The 21304-nt window shown below is 32.1% G+C and overlaps 1 protein-coding gene across 1 annotated transcript; it reads right to left on the reverse strand.

The window, feature by feature from the left end:
- Positions 1-2861: 2861 nt before the first annotated feature.
- On the reverse strand, positions 2862-4561 carry LOC110787816 (putative F-box/FBD/LRR-repeat protein At1g22000). Its single transcript, XM_056841530.1, has 3 exons — positions 4509-4561; positions 3290-4282; positions 2862-3149 (listed from the first exon to the last, which is right to left on the reverse strand). Exons 1-3 carry the CDS (start codon positions 4557-4559, stop codon positions 2862-2864), a joined length of 1332 nt encoding a protein of 443 aa, XP_056697508.1. The 5' UTR covers positions 4560-4561.
- Between the last annotated feature and the right edge of the window lie 16743 nt (positions 4562-21304).

Below are 21304 nucleotides of genomic sequence, written 5' to 3' on the forward strand. Positions count from 1 at the left end.
CATATGGTTATTGGATTGCCAAAGATTAGCGCCATTGATTTCTGTGAAAGTTGTGTGCTTGGAAAACAGAGTAAAAAATCTTTTCCGAGTGGTAAGTCTTGGAGAGCTTCAAATGTGCTCGAGTTACTGCATGCTGATTTGTGTGGTCCAATGAAAATAGAATCTTTGGGAGGGAGTAAATATTTTTTGCTCTTTACTAATGATTTTAGTCGTGTAAGTTGGGTCTATTTCTTAAAACTCAAATCTGAATCCTTTGAGAATTTTAAGAAATTTAAGGCCCTGGTGGAAAAAGAAAGTGGTTGTTACATTAAGTGTCTACGAACTGATCGTGGTGGAGAATTCTTGCTTGATGAGTTTTCTGATTTCTGTGATGAGAATGGCATTCGTAGAGAACTCACAGCACCATACTCGCCCGAGCAGAATGGTGTGGCAGAAAGAAAGAATCGTATTGTGGTCAAAATGGCAAGATGCATGCTAAAGGAAAAGAAGCTTCCAAATCAGTTCTGGGGAGAAGCTGTAGCAACAGCCGTATATCTTCTCAACATATCTCCAACAAAGGCAGTCCTAAATCAGACCCCTTATGAAGCATGGAAAGGCAGAGCTCCCCGGGTAAGCCACTTAAAAGTTTTTGGTTGTGTAGCATATGCATTGGTAAATATTCGCTCTAAGCTTGATGAAAAGTCTGTTAAATGCATTTTCATTGGCTATTGTGCACAATCCAAGGCATATCGCTTGTATAATCCTTTGAGTGGTAAAGTACTTGTCAGTAGAAATGTTGAGTTCAATGAAGCAGAAAATTGGGATTGGAGTCTGGTTCATAAAGGGGCGGAAATATCAACATCAACAGGGGCTTTGGGGGACTTTGATCCCCCACCTGGAGAGATAGCGACACCTGCAACTCCTGAGACAAGTGTTGTCTCTTCATCCATAACCTCAAGCAGTAGTTCGGGTCCTTCCTCACCAAGCAACAATGGTTACTCTGGAAACCAAAGTTTAAGTCCTCATTCCGGATCATCTTCAAACTCATTTTCAGAGTCGCCTCCAAGAAAAACAAGATCCTTGAGAGAAATATATGATACATGCAACTGTGCTTTGTATGTGTCAGATCCTGTTTCTTATGCAGATGCAGCAGGAGAGCAAGTGTGGGAGAATGCAATGAAGGAAGAAATAAAATGCATCGAGAAGAACCTTACATGGGAGCTTGTCGATCTTCCTCAAAATAAGAGTCCAATCGGGCTTAAATGGGTATTTAGAACCAAATACCATGCTGATGGAAGTATAGACAAGCACAAAGCTCGTCTAGTTGTTAAAGGATATGCTCAACAACAAGAAATCGACTTTGAAGAGACGTTTTCCCCAGTAGCTCGCTTTGAAACGGTGAGAACATTCTTGGCTCTTGCAGCTTAATTACATTGGCATGTGTACCAGTTTGATGTGAAGTCTGCGTTCCTATACGGGGATCTGGAAGAAGAAGTATATGTCACACAACCTGAAGGGTTTGCTGTGAGGGGCGAAGAAGATAAAGTTTATCGGCTAAGGAAGGCTTTGTATGGCTTGAAGCAGGCACCGAGAGCATGGTACAGCAAGATTGATTCATATTTTTTGGCAAACGGGTTCGAGAGAAGCAAAAATGAGCCAACTCTTTATGTCAAGAAACAAGGTAAAACTGACTTGCTGTTAGTTTGTCTTTATGTCGACGATATGATATATATGGGTTCTTGTGAATCACTTGTTGCTGAATTTAAGTCCTCTATGATGAAAACCTTTGAAATGTCGGATTTGGGGTTGTTGCATTATTTTCTTGGGATTGAAGTAAATCAATGTGCTGAGGGGATTTTCATTTCTCAACGAAAATATGCAAATGACCTTCTCAAAAGGTTCAATATGGAAAAATGCAGTATAGCTCCAACTCCAATGAATCCAAATGAGTCTCTCATAAAAAATGATGGTACAGGCTTTGCAAATGCACCGTACTTCAGGAGTATAGTTGGGGGACTAAATTACTTATCTCATACAAGACCGGATATAGCATACTCTGTAAGTGTTATTTCCAGATTCATGCATAATCCAACTGTGCATCACCTCGGAGCAGCAAAAAGAATTATCAGATATGTGGCAGGAACTCTTGGTTACGGAATTTGGTACTCACAAGTATCAAATTGCAAGCTGGTTGGCTATACAGATAGTGATTGGGCAGGTGATCTTGATAGCCGGAAAAGCACATCTGGTTGTGTTTTCAGTTTGGGTTCTGGTGCTATTACGTGGAGCTCGAAGAAGCAAGAAACGGTGGCTCTGTCATCATCAGAAGCTGAGTATGTTGCGGCAACTGCAGCAGCATGTCAAGCAACATGGTTAAGGAAGTTACTTGCAGACTTCCAACAAGAGCAACTTGGTTCAACTGAAATTTATTGTGACAACAAAGCAACAATTGCTATGGCAAAGAATCCGGCATTCCATAGCAGAACAAAGCACATTGATATACGTTGTCATTTCATTAGAGATCTTGTTGCAAAAGATTTTATAGTACTGAAGCATTGTGGAACCAAGGAGCAGGTAGCTGATGTTCTGACAAAGTCCCTGTCTGTTGGCAAGCATGAATACTTCAGGTCTAAAATGAAGGTAACTGATTTTGAGGGCAAGGGAGTGTGTTTGTTAATGCCCCAAAATTAGTGGACTAAGTGGTTAGTTGTTAGTGCCTTAGTGGCATATTAAATCTCCTAGAATGCAGTAGTATCTTAGGACTACTTAGAAGTTGTTAATAAGAATATTTAGTGGAGTAAATCATGGCCCATGATTACCCACTAAGTACTAGCATTTCCTATTTTTCATTTTAAGTTTGTTATTGTAAGCCTATATAATGGCTAGTTTATTATTGAGTAAAATAACACAAAAAAAGTATTCTGCCAACATTTGTCTTTACTTAACAACAGTTCTTGCACACCTTTGTGATATGGTTTTGTGCTGAACATTGGCGTGAAGTCAATAATCACCTCTTCAAGAGCAATAGCATTCTCAAGCACAAAAGCTGCAAACTCAAGGTCAATCGGCCGTCCCATAAAGCCAACAAGCTCTAGCGTCTTCAGGCATTTGAGAGGGCACGCATTGTGTTTGACAATGGGCCTTGCACGTTTGATGTTAAACCCTAGTAACTGCAAGAAGAACAGATACCTACTAGTGTTAGTGTTGTGTTAACAGGAAAATCCCTTTTAAGATTAGATTAAATTAGGAAAGCAAAAGGATGAATTCACCAAGTATTTGATATCTTAAAAGAAACAAGTAGGGTGCTTGCCTTCAATGTCAGCTTCTGCAAAACTGGCGCTGCCACAATCAAGGACGTCCATCCAAGGAGTGATTTATTGCAACATGCAATAAAACACAGCTCTATATGCTTAACATTTGTCAAAGCAGGAGGATTAATGATTTGGATATTCGACTCACATTTTAAGTTCATCATCAAGCTTAGATACTCCAATTGTGAAGAATATTGTAAAAGTGAGTCAAATGCATAGGATATGGAGGCATTGTAATCTCGCGAACCAACAGCGACCTTAGAAAGCCAAGAGGCATCCCTGATACGCAGCTCTATAGCTTGGCCACGATATGTAAAAGATACAAGATTCGGGGTAGAAATATCAATAATTTTCAAGTGTAAGCAATGACTTACCTCCAAATGTTTCAGCTGTTGTAATGAACTAGAGACTCTTAGGTTGGTAAGATACTTTGAATTTCCTATGCACAGGTTCTCAAGGAATATGCAGGAACAAATAAGGCAACCAATGAATTCATCAGTGACATCGACGGATCTAAGACACAAAGATATTAAGGAAGACTTGATGCTAGCCACTTTAAGAGGAAAACTACAGTGTGCACTCTCTGTATTTACGAGATTAAATTTTGAAGTAAAGTTGAGGTCAAGTGTTTTGACTTGTTTTTCTGATGCAAAAAACGCCCACTTATCTACATGAGATTGAAAAGTTCTGGTGAGACAAAACTTGATTCTAAGTTCATCTATAGAATATGCACCAAAATGCTGGTCGACAACATGACTAACCCATGTCACAAAGTTGGATCTTTCATGAGAAATTACTTTGGGACTTTCGAATATCCTTTCCATTGCCCTCGAATCTTCAAAGTGCAAGCGCGGAAAATTTTCCCATATGTATTTCCATCGGTGAGAAACAATACTAAGCCTTGCAACTTCCTTCATGGTGAAGGAGGACAGGATTGAAAACAGAATTTCATTTGGCAACGCACACAACCCACTAGTCACTCCCTCTTTCCGCTGGCATTAAGATTTTAGAGCATCATTAATATTACATACACATATATCAAATTCAGTAAATTAATTAATTCATCAAACATATTACAATGCAAGATTTTAGAGCATGCCATCATTAATATTACATATCAAATTCAGTAAATCTAGCTAAATCAATACATCGACATAACTAGTGATGTTACTAGTTAAATCTAGCTCAGGGATCAAGAATTCAAGATCAAAACTTTACCTTAACCTTGTTATCGCAAGATTGTAGAGCAGGCCATGGCTTGGTCATCATTAATATTACATACACATATATAGCATTCTAAACCTGGAAAAAACCACTGAGTATGTTAAACAATAATTTTGGGGAAGACAATCGCTACTATTGAATGATAACAACCATACATAACTTGATTAACTCATGAATATATATATAGGAAACCGTAAGTATACTACAAATTAATATGACACTAAAACATTAGTTATCTAAACTAACGCATGCTCTAGTTTCCTAAACATCCTCAAACTCTAATCGGCACATAACATAATTCTATCTATTGTAAATCTAGTTTATATTACTTTAGGAAGCTATTTGTTTGTTTCCTAACAGAGTTTATTCACCAGCCAAACTTTATGGCAAGTAGGTTTTGCTTAAACACAAGTCTCTGACATTGACATATATATAAGTTGTAAAACACAAGTTACCTCCCCAACAATCCGGACATTCTTCCTTCATTACCCGTACCCTCAAACTGAAGACGAAATCGAAGGTGGTCCCACCTGGATTCGTCAGATTTGCGAAGAACTCATGGCAACTCTTCAACCCCCTGGCGAAATTTCCCCTAATCCCCTGTCCTTATTTTACCAGCTTCGAAACGCTTTCTTTAGTTCTTTAATATACGAAGTATGTGGTTTCACTGGTTGGTGGTTGCTAATTATTAGGTGCACCCGGTTGCGTGTAGCTCTACACGCAACCGGGTTAAAACTACGTCGTTTTGATATTTTTTGCCAAAAAAAAAAATAAATGTAAAATCACATAACTAACTTCCCCCCCAAAACCATGCATATCATGGTTACTTTACAAAAACAATCAGTTATTTTATTGATTAAAAAAGTCAAAGATTCTATTAATATTTTAACAAATCTTTACAAAAACAATCAGTTACTTTTATTTGCATTTAAATCTTTAACATTTTATTTTTTTTGACGGGGGAAAACAATATCCATTAATAATAAGGCATACGGCATCTACAATGATAAAAAAAGATATGCATGCCACAGATTCGAAGAAAATACATATCTGTTACAATCAAAACAATTACTATTCTGCATCCTAAAGCACATCTCGTACTCCACCGCTTCTAGCTTGACGCGAGCAGTGATTTTCGATGATTTCATATCTTTCCAAGTAGAGCCCTTCGCAATCTGCGCACGAATTGTTCTGATCAACGGGTTGATGATAAACCCTAAACCTGTATGAATCCAAATCTCCTTCCCAATTATTGAAACACTAAAAAAGTTCTCATCCATAAATGAGAATCAAGAACATAGAAAACTCTAGGAAAAAAACCCAAATAAATTGGGAACAACCCAATAATAAATTGGGAACAAATCAACAGAAAAGAAACCAAAATAAGAAAAAACATGAAAAGAAAACAATGTAAAGCAAAAAGAAGGGTCGGAAATAGTCTAATTTCCGAAGAAATTAGACTACTTCCGGCCTAAACGGCCAAGAAAATTGAAACCCTAAAAGATGAGAGAGAAAAGAGAAAAAGGAGGGGGAGAGAGAGGAGCGGCATCCCTAATGCCTAACTCTTTAACAATTTACATTGTTTTATTTGCGGTTTTTTCATACTCCATATTTCTCGTATCATGTATTAAATTAATATGGAGTAGAAATACAATACATGTGTAAAGGCATATAAAAACAAATCGTAAAACAAAAATACATTGAAGGTGTAAAAGTACATGATAGGACAAAAAAACATACATTTAACCAAAAGCACATAACTAAGACCAAAAACACATTACTATATATAAAAGTACATCTTACTTCACATATAAGTACATATTTACAACTACAATCACATAACTATGACCAAAAAAACATTATTTCACATAAAAGTACATATTTACAACTACAAGCACATAACTAGGAAGAAAAGCACATGTTCAATTGGAAAAGGAAATCAACACAAAATAGGGCAAATTCTAATTACTGGTTGATAAACACTACGTCTGCCATTGATTAAGATGCACGTCTGTTCTTGGGTGTAAAGAAAACCCATGAAATTCCAATTAATAATAGATAAAATTATCAAAAACTGTCAAAATAAATGAAATTAACAATTAAATTACACATGAAAAGAACATCAATGCACACTTACTTGAATAAATGAAGATTAACACATACGTAATTTACGAATTTTGGAGATGAAGATGTTCTTTATTTTGGTTTTCCTCTTTTGACGACATCAACAAGGATTCTAATTGATTCTCTAAATCTTTTTCCTTTTCTATTGACTTTTTATTTGGCAGTTTTTTAAATTTAAAAATTCTATCTTAATATAGCTGCCAAAAGCTACCAAAATATCTGGAAAGTACTTTTGTGTTATTAATTAATTTTTTTTTTTTTTGGTAAAAAACTATCAAAACGACGTAGTTTTGACCCGGTTGCGTTTAGAGCTACACGCAACCGGGTGTACCTTCTACTAATTGAGACACGGGTATTCAAAAGAAGAATTGAATTAAATAAAGTAATAAAACAAGTGGGGTTGGGTAGATATTTTAATAAGTAAAATAAGTGGGGACCATGTCATTTTAGGGGATGGAGGGTGGGGGTGGGATGTAGATAGATTACTCCCTCCATCCCGGAATACTTGAAACGCTTTCCTTATTGGGCCGTCCCGGATTACTTGAAACGCTTCTAAAAATGGAAACTTTACATAATATTTTATTATTTTCTCACCTTACCTAAGGGCCCACCAACAACCCTACTACCCCAAATAAACATTAAAAATTCATGACCCCCAACACATCCCACTATCTATATTAAAAAAATACCCCACTACTAACTACTCCGTACCTTTCAATTAAATAAGAAGTCAATTATAATAAATTAAACTCCGTGCCGGTCAAACGGTTTCAAGTATTCCGGGACGGAGGGAGTATTTAATTAGATAGTGGAGTTGATAAGTTACTAAAAATGGCAAGTGTATCTCTTAAATAAATACGGCCGGAAAAGGCAAGTGTATCCCTTAAATAAATACAAATGGAGTATATATTATTTGAGCTGTATAAAAGCCTCGATTGTCATTTTATGTATTGTTTTGGTTTTTCTTTCTTATATGTTAGTTTATATTCTTCAACCCTCAATTATTTTTTTCATTTTATTTTGCTTTGTTTTTCGGTTGAAACACATTCATTGGAACTTACAGATTGGTATTTTACCTTGATTCATTAAACTTGGTGTTTTTCATCTTTATTATGTAAGAGTAATGCATGCATGCTCAAACTTATCTATTCATTGGTACTCATTATACAATTTTCTTCTTTATTTCCAGATTGTATTTCAATCTAAAGTGACAAATACCATGCAGATTTAATTTTAATTGTAATTTATCATATATAATACTTAGTACTAAAATTTTCTCGATCTTGGATCAACAATTTTTCCTCAAATTGATTTTAAATTCTACAACAGCTCATCTAATCGCAACACTTGACTATTTTACATGCAAAAGTCATACTACAAACAAATCAATGACTAAAAAAAATCTATAATCTCATAGAGATCATCGAAACAAACCAAATCAAAAAAATTCATATAATTTCAAAACAATATACAAACGTTAAATAAATGATCCTACTCGAACTCTACAACGAAAATACTCATACACAATCCAGAAACACAACCTTCAACAATTTCCAAACAATAAACATAATTAACCAAATAACCACAACCAAATCGTCAAAACAGAATATAGACCCAACACAAAATTCATAAGCATGATCAAAAAGTTATTAAAAAGTTATAAGAACCGGAGAAGGAAAGACCGACATACCAAAAACAGTGATGGTAAGATTCATGACGACCCGATTCTTATCAGCATCATAACTCGATTCGAATTTGTGTCCCAAACAATTATGAATGTCAATTGCTTACTGCATGCCACCAAGAATTCTGAAGAGTTGCAATTGAGACTCATGAGGTCATTCTGTCAAGAATATCTTCGACCATTAAGGTCACTGATTGAATGTTGTTAAGGCATGCCCACCTTTTCCATCAAAACAGGACATATATGACTTGATGCATATTGGATCATCATGAATTTTCTTGGAAACTCAATTGATTTTAGTTGAAATTTGAGAGAAGATTAGAAGATGAATTAAATTTCTATGATCAATGGTGTGTTTGAGAAGAATAGAAGATGATGGGTAGGTGGAAAAATATGGCGGAGAGTCGGAGACAACCATAAATTTTGAAGATGATGTATTGATTAAAGATGGCGGTGGAACTAAAAGCCTTTTTTTTTTTTTTTACTTTTTTGTACGACTATTATTTTTTGTCCAAAACTCCTTAAATTTTTATTTATATCTTTATTAAGTTATTTATAATAATCTATAATAATCTGTTAATATAATTAAGTTATGGATGCATCAACCTTCCAAAAAAAAAGAAGTTATGGATGCATCATAGTTTTCGTAGCAATTTGCCACGCACGTCTTCACGGGACCAAATTGGAAGAAAGTACTACGGAGTATCTATCTATATTTAATACATAGATATATATATTTTCGTCCACTTCTTCCACTTTAGTTATATTTAAAAAGTTTAGTGGTATATAAAACTATATCAGTATATTGTAATTTTTTTTATTGCATTATGGAATGGAAAAATATATTGTTAGATCATTATATTTTTAAATGTACCTTCTTAATTATTTTTGGATTATCGTGCGTGGCACGGGTCCTAAACTAGTAAAATAAAATATACGAGTATTAAATATTGCGTATGAAATTCTTTAACACCTATAAGGCAAGAACTATAAGTCATTCTTCCATAATGGGAAAATAAATAGCCAGAACTCGATTAAGCGATAGATATAATTGCAAATTAAAATATATATTACACATCTAAATACTTAGTTGATAAAGGTTCCAGTTCTTTAAAAAACGTGAATTTTAAAATATATTAAAGCTTGATAATCAACCATCATATCTGACGAGAGAAAGCGAAAGAGAAAGAGGACGAGAGAATATTTTTGGGTTATGGATTTTATACGAATTGTAATATGTGGTTGTTTATTATTGCACATACTAAATAAAGGCCCAAAAATCACATATTTTACAAAAGTTTTAAAATCACATATGTTAGTATACATAAATAAAATTTTAAAACTTTTGACTTAATTGGATTTTTGGACTCCAAAAAGTTGAATCAAGTCCAGTCCAACAATAATTGGACTTGAAAATCTGGGTCCGAGTCCGATCCAAAAAATTTCAACTCCATCCGATCTAGTTCGAAACCTTTGGACAAGACCGAATTGGTTTTTGGACTTAATTTTCTCAATCCACTTACAATCCTATCAATTGGTTATGGAAATTAGAAGTTAACAATAATGATGACCACTTAATTTAAACAATGCTAGTTCAGTATAAAATTGGGCCTTCGCAAGATTTTAATAGTAACCAAGAAAATACACACCAGGAATGACACGTGTCAACTCCTGATGTGTCATACATTTTTATTTTTTAAAAAATATCTACTCCACTAAAAGGGTGGTCTATATGCAAGTGGACACGTGGTCTATATTATATATGCTCCCCGTTCTTAAATATTAGTCATATTTTGACTTTTGTTTTTTATCCTTTTCAACTCAATATTTAAACGTAAATATCTCTAAATACGTAAAAATTACTCCCTCTGTTCTTGAATGTACTCTTTCCGCATCGAGTAATTTTTTAGTAGTCCCTTTTAGAATCTTTCCTTTTTTTGTCCAACATTTATCCCAATTATACCCTCATAAATATCTAAATATCCCACTTATTTACTCTCAAGTAAATATGTTTCCCCATGAAATCCCTTAATTATTATCTCTTTCTCCTTCCCTCATGGGTTAAAATTACATGACAAATGTACATATATTGGGTTGTCTTAGATTCCGAAATGGAATAATATTCAAGAACGAAGGGAGTATAAAAATTTGATATCGTGAAACTACATATTGAAATGAACAAAACAAGATCTCACAAGAATATGTTTTAAAATACGTATTGGAAAAAATTAGAAGATACTCTTCACTTGCAAATAGTGTTAAGGTTCCATATAAGACTATATTCCAGAACGGAGGGAGTAGTATTCATTTTGAATTTTTAAGGTAATCTTATCTCTTAGGGCATGCTTGGATTGGGTGTAATGGGTTATGGGGGTAATAAAAGTCAAACCACCTTAATAAAAGGCCAATGAAGGTGAATTGAGGTGGTTGCAAGGAGGATGGTGTGGTGGTATTGTGATGAGAAGTTGTGGTAGTGGTGGTGTTGTGAGGAGAAGGGAGGAAGGGAGGGAGTTATTACCCCCCAAATGAGGGTAATAATCACCCTAGTGGGAGGTGGGTAAATATTCCCTCCATAATAAGGGTATTTGTTCCCCCTTTTCTTTTATTTTCTTCTTTCCAACACTAGCTTATTTTCTTTGCCACCACTTCATCTTCTCATCATCACCTTCAATTACCTTACATTTTTTAGTTTGACTTTTATTACCCCCTTAATGTATTACCCTCAATCCAATCATGCCCTTAATTGAAACCAAATTTCTTTCCAAATGAGTGGACAATCATACAATCACAACACTCTCCAAATAGGTGAGTAATTAATATTGAAATAACCAATAGGCAGTCTAGTACCATACCAAAGAAAATACCCAAAAAGTGCAAAATGATACTCCGTATTTTGTGATTAAGAATATTGTAAAATTATTTTGGAAATAAAAAAGTAATATAATGTTTTCTCACGTGATCCTTGCTAGGAGTTTATCACCCCAATTCCACTTGCATGAACCCGGTCCACGCTATAATTAGCGTGGACCAGGGTAATTTCGTAAATAAGCTGTGATAGATCATGAGTATTTCACGTGATCTCCATCTTCTCTCCTCCTGCACTTCTGCTCCAGCTTCTCTCTTCTTTCTCGTAAATAAGCAGGGCTGAAGCAAGTGTTGACTGAAAGTGGACCAGATCTTGCAACATCAACAGCAATTGTAAAATCATCGTTGGTGAGAAAATGAAAAGGAAGCCAGAACTCTCCGTCATCCAAATCTTCTGCCATGTTTTTCAATGAAGTAATGAAAAGATTGAGAAGGCGGCAAATGTTTTTGGCGGTTAAAAGAAAGGTGAGAGGAGAGAGAGAAAGAAGGAGTTGCTGATAGTTGAAGATATAATGATGGAAGAGCCGAAGAGGTGCAAAGAGGAGTGTCACGTTAGGAGATTATGGAAAGAAATAAGGAAGAGTGGGAGAAAGTTGGGTGCCACTGCTATTTCTAACTTGTAACCCCGTTTATGGGCCTCTCTGCTCTTACTTCAATATAGTTATTCTAATATTATTATAGTTACTCTAATAATCATATAGTAACTTTAAGTTTATAATTACTCCATATAAATATATGTGATATAGTTTCTGCGTAGATCATATAGTAACTTTTATGTTCATATAGTTATACATATATGTAATATAGTTACTGGAATAGTCATACAACAACTTCAAATTTATAACTATGAATATATGTGATATAGTTTCTGCATAGTTCATATAGTAACTCTCATATTGATATAGTTATAGTTATACTTATACGTAATATAGTTACTCCAATAGTCATAAAAGGCATACATAGTCTTACATATGTAATATAGTTAAAAAGAGTAACTATATTATTTGGAGAGTAATTATAACATTTAAAGAATAACTATATATAAATTCTTGTTTTCCAAATCCTTCAAACACAAAGAGTATGTCTGTCGAAAAAACCCACAAAGAGGAAACTACGTATAATATACAAATTAACGATAACTATATTATTAAGAAACGTTATTATAACTTTGAAAGAGTAACTATATATATCCAATATGATAAATATATACAAGCAACCATCAAATAAAAAATAAACACAAAAATTTCGATCCAAGAAACCAAACATTCAATTATTCACACCAAAAGAACAATTGTTTTAATTTTTTAAATTTTATAATAAGAATCCAATTACTTAATTATGCATATACGAAAATATTGATTGTTTTATATCATATAGTAAATACTTCTATCGTACAGAAATAGTTTATCTTCAATATCATATAGTAACTCTTTCTATTCTATAATTATTATATATCATATAGTTAATGTTATCAGAAAGAGTAACTATAAAAAAAATGAGAGTGATTATATATTAATTCTTGCAAACAAAAAGAGTAAATTATAGAAACTATATGTTCTGTAAAGTAACTATATCTTCATAATAGAAACTATGAAAATAATAATAATATAGTCATTTCGATAAGAATAACTATTATATCAAAAGAGTAACTATATCATATAGAAAAGTAAATTTAACGATAGAACAATTACTATATTATAAAATAAACAATATGATATAGATGCTTTAGAGGCCATAGTAACTTTTTCTATTATATAGTTACTATTATATATCATATGATTACTGAAATAAAAAAAAAGAGTAATTATATCAAAAGTAAGAGTATTATAACTTTTGAACGATAATTAAGAAAAATATTAACTACATGGTTAGTCGTTTTTAACTACGACATTCTAATTATTTGCATCTATTAAATAAATTACATTAAACTCAAATGTTTTTTGAACTAAAAAATACTAATCGCCACGTCCACGTCCCTTCCTTCCACCAACACGTCCTCTCCTTCCTCTACCACGTCCTTGGTTTTCATTGTTGTCAAAATTTTCTTCTTCTTCTCCTGCTTTTGCTTTCCTTGTAGAAGTTATTCTTTGCACGACTTCAATTCTGGATGCATCATCTTTGTATTTTTGAATCAATAATGTATAAACTAAGTTAATAATTTAACATTTAAATATGAAAAAATAACATAGTAACCATGTAAAACATATAGTTTTTATTATGCGTATATAGTAACTCTTAGAATTAATGATGGTAAGATACTCGCAAAATCGCAGATATAATTATTGTTATTGTTGTAGTCATATAGTTACTATCATAATAATATAGTCACTTTTATTATTAATAACATATAGTAAAAAAAAAAGAACATAAAAAGAACATAATGATAATATAGTAACTGTTAAAAACATATAGTTACTATTATACATGATATAGTATCTCTTAATATTAATGGTAGTCATATACGAGCAGGGTTGCAGATATATTTATTGTTATGATCATAACATAGTAACTCTTATTACTAATAACATAGAGGACAATAAAGAGGCCAAACATAAAAATAACATTATAATATACATAAAAAACTATACCAAACATATAGTTACTATAATACAAGATATAATACCTATAAATATTATTGATGGTCATTTAGTCACAAAGTTGCAGACATAGTTGGTGTGATAATAATATAGTAACTCGATCCATAATATAGTAACTACATCACTAAAAATATAGGATAAACATAAAAAACATGCACATAACATAATAAACTAACATAGTACCTATTTCAAACATATAGTAACTATATAAAACATACAATAACTATTGAAGAAAATAAACATATGGTAACAAATCATGATAAAATAAACATACTACCTATTTCAAACATATAGTAACTATATAAATAATATAGTAACTATTGAAGATAATAAACATATGGTAACAAATCATGATAAAATAAACATACTACGTATACCTATTTCAAACATATACTACGTAGTAACTATATAAATAATATAGTAACTATTGAAGAAAATAAACATATGGTAACAAATCATGATAAAATAAACATAGTACCTATTTTAAATATATAGTAACTATATAAACCATGTAGTAACTATATAAAATATATAATGACTATTATTATAATATAGTAACTATTGTACACATATAGTAACCATTATAATCATATAGTCATTATCTAAGAAGCGGACAAAATCATACTCTAAATAACATAGTACATAATGTAATCGTATAGTAACTATTATTTATCAAAAAGTCACTATAAACTGTTCATAACATAATAACTATCTTAACTACATAGTTACTGTTTTAAACTTATAATAACTTTCTAAAAAATATAGTAACTATTTTAAACACATAGTTTCTCTTTTAAAGTTATAGTAACTTTTTAAAAAATATAGTTACTCTAAAAACTACTACTAACATAAACACAACGAACATTCCAGTGACTATTAAAAACACTAGCTATTTCGCAACATAAATTAAAGGTAACTATATCATTTATATACTAACTATGTGAAACACTAACCCTAATTTCAACAAAGACCACAAACATTTCAAATCACTCACAAAATAATAATTATTGTACACATATTGTAACTATTGTACACATATAGTAACCATTAAAATTACATAGTACCTCTTTAAACCATGTAGTTACTGTATTACTCATATAGTTACTATTTGAAATCGTGAAGTCACTGATCGAATTCGCGAATTGAAAACGATATTTCGGTAAAACACAAACATTAATTTCTCCAAAACAACAAATATTATTAATTTTAAATAAAAATAGACTTAAAATTCTTTAAAAAACAACAAACCGAGATGTTATCTCTAAAAATTCTTGCGAAGATTTGTAGACGAGCACAAATTCTTTGATTCGTTTTCGGCAACGACGAACCTCCTTCTTGATCTACTACTTCCTCCAATTTTTCCTCATCTAACAGATCCAATTATAAAAATTATAAGATAATTACGAAGAAAATCGAACAAAACATAGAAATTTGGGCTAAATTTTGAAAAGCATAGAGAGAAAATGAAGAGAGAAAAATAAAAGAGAAATGAACAGAATGTAGATCTGAAATTTTGAAAAATAAAAAAGTTTAAAACGTATATAAAGTGAGCTAGACACAAATCGCATTGAAACTCTATAGTAACTCTTTAAAACACATAGTTACTGTAATACGCATATAGTTACTATTTACAATCACAAAATAACTGTCACGTGACAATTACATATGTTGCCCATATAAATTACTCCGTTACCAGGTTTATATTAGTGTAAATATTATCACCCGGTAGTGGTTATCCTAAACTTTTGGGAAATATTCTCTTAAAGTTTATCAATTATTTCGCTCTATAAAGTAGTTCTAATTCGCAATACGATAAATTTCATTTCTACGGTCATTTAGTTATTTACAATTCCTTGCAATGCAAGCTTTATATTTTATTCACAAATTAGGAACTTTTTTCATTTTTTAAAGGACATACTACCTCCATTCCATAATGTTTCTCACGTTTACTATTCATATGGTCAAAGTTTAAAAACTTCGACCATAATTAGTAGTGTAATTAAATAGAAAAAATATTAAATTGTGGGATCTCATTGGATTCTTTTCAATGTAAAATTTCAAAATATCAAATTTCTATAATTTTACTATTGCAAAATTAAAACTATTAATGGTCAAAGTAGCGCATTAGAGACCACACACAGGGCCGGCCCTTGGGCAGGGCATAAGGGGCAATCGCCCTGGGCCCAAGGGAAAAAGCCCAAAATTCACGCAAGTCGTCCAGTTAACTAAAATATTTAATAATCTTGTGGAAATGTTAACAGAATCCTACATGTGGCTCACTGGTCTATGCCAAAATTTTATACAGTACATGTGCAGGGGATCCCATGTTCGACTCCAACACACCCCATTATTTTTCATTAATTTATTCACTTCATTCACGTTTATACCTGCTGTAGAGTATTTAATTTAATTTCATTTTTAGTTTTTGTCATTTCTAATTTGGTAATGTTGTCAATACCTATACTATTTTTATTACTCAATTTTGTATTAAACATAACACCAACAGACAGTGAACCATTTTTCATGCACAAGTCTTACAATTTTCACAAATTCTTATTTACAATGGGTGTACAATAAATATTGTACACCAGAGTAAAAGTTAACTCAAAATGTTTAAAAGTTAAGCTTATATATGTAAAAGTTATCTATTTTTTAGTGATAAATATTTTCATTGTAGTAAAACTTATTTCTTCAAAATCACTAATAATGTATAACATTAATCATTTAACCCTTTAAAATGTTTATCTATAAACTTTTTTTACTAATATAAAAGTTAATCAAAATTAGGTTAAAGTTACAAAAAAAAAGGTAAAAGTTATCTTGGTGTACAATAAATTTATTGTACACCTTGTGCACGCAAGACCTTTTGTACAATTTTAATATATATATATTTTTTTCTTTTGGTAATTTAATCACACTTCCTTTTATAATTTTGGAATTTAGAAAGAATAATTGAATTTCTAGTCATAATATATGTAATCAAATTAATTTAACGTATAGTTTGAAAATTTGTATACAGTACTTGTTAAAACTTTTGTACAATTTGCTACTACGAACATGATTATTTTTTCATTACACTTCTTTCATTCAACTTAGCGATTTGTAGATGTCTTGTTGTTAACTTGTTAATTTTCTGATTTTAGTTTAATAATTAATATTTGAGATATATTATAATTCATGTTCGATAGTACAAGATCGAAGTTTTCAAACCTTATACTAGGTTGGTTTTTAATAGAGTTAAAAATGAAAAAAATGCTTCAGAGTAGTATCAGATCGCCTTTTTAATAAAAAGCACACCCTAATTACAAGCAAATTTTTATTCAAAACCTTTAAATATATAGGGCCCTAATTTTTTTTTTCGCCCATAGGCCACCAAAAAGTTGAGACCGGCCCTGACCACACATAATGGAAAAGTGAGGAACAGTATGGAACGGAGGGAGTAGTTAGAAATCGATGTATGTGTTAACAATGAAATTGACAACAATAAGCACTGATAATATAGCAAGGTTATAAGAATAAGTAACTGAGTATCCTATTTTTAATGAGAAACTTTTGTGTAAAACCGCCAGACAGAAACTTAAAGGAAAGACCGTGTGTGTCATGTAGACGTCACCATTTTAAAAAAATTAAAAAAAATTATTTGTTTCCTAATTATTATTTTTTTACTTTTTTTTTACTAACTATACTAGTGTGAACCTTAATTAAATTAAAAGTAATAAAATCTTAACTAATCGGAAAAAATAGTTAAAGTATAAAAAAAAATGAGTTACACTTTTAATATTTAAACAAACTTTTTACTAACTAAAACAAGATAATTCTTAACTGAACTCAAAAAATCATAACCAAAACTTGTAAAGTTTTAACTAAAACTTTTGAAACCTTAATTTAATCTCAAAAATTTTAACTAAAATTCAACGAAATTTTAACTAATATTTCTGAAATCATAACTAAAAACCCAAAGAATCTTAACTAAAAAATAGTAACTTTAGAAGTGGGATCTAAAGTAAAACTAAAAAAAATTAAAATGAATTCATGGGTGACATCAAGGTGATCTTTTGTGTAAAACCGCCTCATATAAAAGTTTATAATTATTAATTGACACACATTATCTTTATAATAAGTTTCCCAATATTAAACACTTTGGTGTCTAACTAAAGAATTTATATTGCAGTACTTTTTATGTACTCTTTTAAAATAGTTGTCAAATACTTTTTCTAAAATTTGAGGCACACATCACGAACATTTAGATCTAGTTATAAGCATGTTGTAGCACATATGTATTTGTCACGTGCGATATACACGGTAAATTCGAATACTTAATTTGTACAAAGAATGAACAAATATAATATAATGAGAAATGTTATACAATTGTTATGTTAGTTACTTATCCATATTATATTGAAAGATTATAACGATTTAAACCATTTTATTGTACATAAAAATAGTACATCATTTATTATGTTGGTTACCTATCCTGCTATCCATATTAGGTTGAAAACATAAAATCGTTTTCAATCGCTTTGAAAGATTCTAAGAACACCAATTTGGAAGATTAAGAATATTAGCAATTTAGCATGATACATGTGCGATGCACAGTTTATAAAGTTCACATATTTCCCTAAAAAAAGAACAAATTCACATACTTTCTCCGTTCGTTAAATATTGTACCATGATTGAATTTACGCTTTTTAATATGTACTTTGACTCTTAATATCTCGAATTATGTATAAGTACGTAATAATTATATTGATATTTAGAAAATACATATCGAGATGAATCTAACAAGATCCTATATAATTATATTTTTTCTTAGTTATGAATCACAAAACATGACCAAAGGTCAAGTGTGAATAGTGTAAAAAACAGGATGGTGCAATATTTATGGAACGGGTGAAGTATTAATCTTACGCTAATCTAAATATTAAGAGTGATGCTATTAACTTCTCAATCCATATTTAAATAACTTATCTATGATCATAAGTATTATAATAAAGGTGATGAATAAAAATTCAACGATTTAATATTGACCTACCCTTAACAATAAAAAGTTTCAAATCATAAATTTCGACAAAGGCAGAGAGAGTCTCCGTCCTGAACACGTATTTTACTGCTCAGTATAATTTAAATTAGGAATTATTTATTAAAACATATTTTTTCCGTGGAATATTGTACACCCTTAGAAGAATGTTATGGCTTATGAATTCAATCTTTGTTTAGTATTTAGTACTATACTCCCAATTTGTAATAGAGTAATATTTTGAATTGTAGAATGAAACAAAGTTAAAAAAAACTGAAAATTTGTTAGTAAAAATATAAAAGACAGAAAAAGCTAGTCTTAATATCTACTCCGTCTATCTCTTATTGTTCTTTACGTTTTCTCTTTTAGGTGTCCCAAAATGTTTTTTACATTTCCGTTTATATCATCACATAAATGCCTTCTATCATAAATTGTGCCATTAACCAATTAAATTCATTGGGTCATTTAATCTCTCACACTTTTCCAATGGGACATTAAATCTTTCTCATTTTCTCAATATCAGAATTTTGATAAAAGTGAAAACATTATAAATAATCGTAATTTCCCTTGTTTAATTAAAAAAAAAACAGTTTTTTCATGAAATGCCCCTGAGGTTTAACGAAATGCACCAAATACACCTGCTTGTTTCAAATCACATATTATACCCCTATTTAAACTTATTTTGCACCAAATACCCTTATTACTAACGGAGCTCTAACGCCATTAGTCATTAGTGCTAATCAACTTACTTAACCCCCTAATTAAACTAATTACGGTTTTTTCATGAAATGCCCCCGAGGTTTGCAAAAACGCACCAAATACCCTCGCGTATTTTGAATCACATAATATACCCCTATTTTTCCGTACTGTTCATGAGATGCACCTTCAGTTAACAGACGTTAGTCTGCCGTTAGTGGCGTTTTACTATTTTGCCCTTAATACATGTTTTTCGACATAAATTCCAAAAAAAAAAATCTCAAATTCTTTCTCTTTCTCTCTCCTCTCAGATGTTCTTCCTCCTGCTCTCTAGTCGCCGACGGCTTCCGATTTCCGCTCTCTGGTCGCCGGCGGAGGCCGATCTCGGCCCAGGGTTCAACATCCTCGGTTGCACCGTCGATTCAGTGACCCAGTCAACTCTCCATCTCCTCCATTTCTGGCGACGCTCCTTCCAAACTTTCCAAAGATTGGAAACCACTGTTGCTCAAACCCAGCAGGAAATTCGAAAAATCTGGATTAATTCTTGAATTCTTCGAGAAAAATGGATTCTCAAAAACCCAGTTGGAGACTTGGAGGAATTGGTGATACGTGATCCTCGTGTTCTTGCTTCTGATCTTAACAGAGGTATTAGGGTAAAATTCGAAGGAATTAAGGATTTAGGTTTCTCAAATGATGAACTGGCCAATCCATTGTGTGCCGCTCCGGCCATTTTTACCCTGCCACGGAGCAATACCTCAAGTGCAACGGGCCATCAACCCGGCACAAATTCAAACACTCTTTTTACAATTCCCTCAGAAGATAGCTTTGCCAAGCTACCAACATACACACCCTCGGCTAAACCCGATAACCCGGATAAAGAATCAATTGAAGATGATTTTGACGAAATTGGGTGTTTTGATTTGCGATTGAATGAAATTCGAGAAGTTGAGGCTGTTGGGAATTGAGAGAGTGAGTAAAATTGAGCGGAGACTGTTTGAAGAAAATTGGGAGTCAATGTAGAAGCAGACATTGATTATGGTGGTGGATTTCCAGAATCGAATTCTAATTCTAGGATTTCCAACTTATTACTAAGATAGTATGAAGCACTTGGTTAAGGAATTCCCTGTAAGTGTTGTTGTAAGTGTTGTTGATCTGAATATCTTTGATAAAGTGGCTCAATTTTTGCAGCCTTTGTGTTTTAAGTAGCTCAATTCCGTATGTACTTCTCTGAGTCCGCCCTTATTGTTTCTCCAATCTCAGTCCAATTTGTGGGCGATTATTGTGAATGGAAGTAATTGATTTTTCGAATTTGATTGTTTGGAGGTTGTAGAACAATGGAGTGCACCGGAGAAAATGGAACAGAAAAACAGAAGGAAGGGATGGAGAGAAAAGAAAAAAAAAGGCAGTTTTGATATTTAGTGCAACTTAGTTTACAAATAGGTGTATATTATGCATTAAGTTTATAAAAAGGGGTATATTGTGAATTATAAACACGACTTAACGGAGGACTAACGGAAGGTCGGTTTAGGGGTATTTGGTGCAAACTTGGAAAAAAATAGGGGTATATTATGTGAATTGAAACACGCGAGGGTATTTGGTGCGTTTTTTCAAACCTCAGGGGCATTTCATGAAAAAACCGAACTAATTAATTAACTTTAAATTTCTTTTCCCTAAAAAAAATCTTTAATTTTTTTTGTCTTCTCTTCCTCTTTATTTTCACTCTCCCCTACTCTTCTCTTCTGGTTCACTTCTGGGAACGTCAACCACCTCTTCCATTTCCATGGCAACCAAAACCCCCCACCCCAAA

The sequence above is a fragment of the Spinacia oleracea genome, chromosome 4, assembly GCF_020520425.1.
Source record: "Spinacia oleracea cultivar Varoflay chromosome 4, BTI_SOV_V1, whole genome shotgun sequence".
In the NCBI taxonomy this organism is placed as follows: domain Eukaryota; kingdom Viridiplantae; phylum Streptophyta; class Magnoliopsida; order Caryophyllales; family Amaranthaceae; genus Spinacia; species Spinacia oleracea.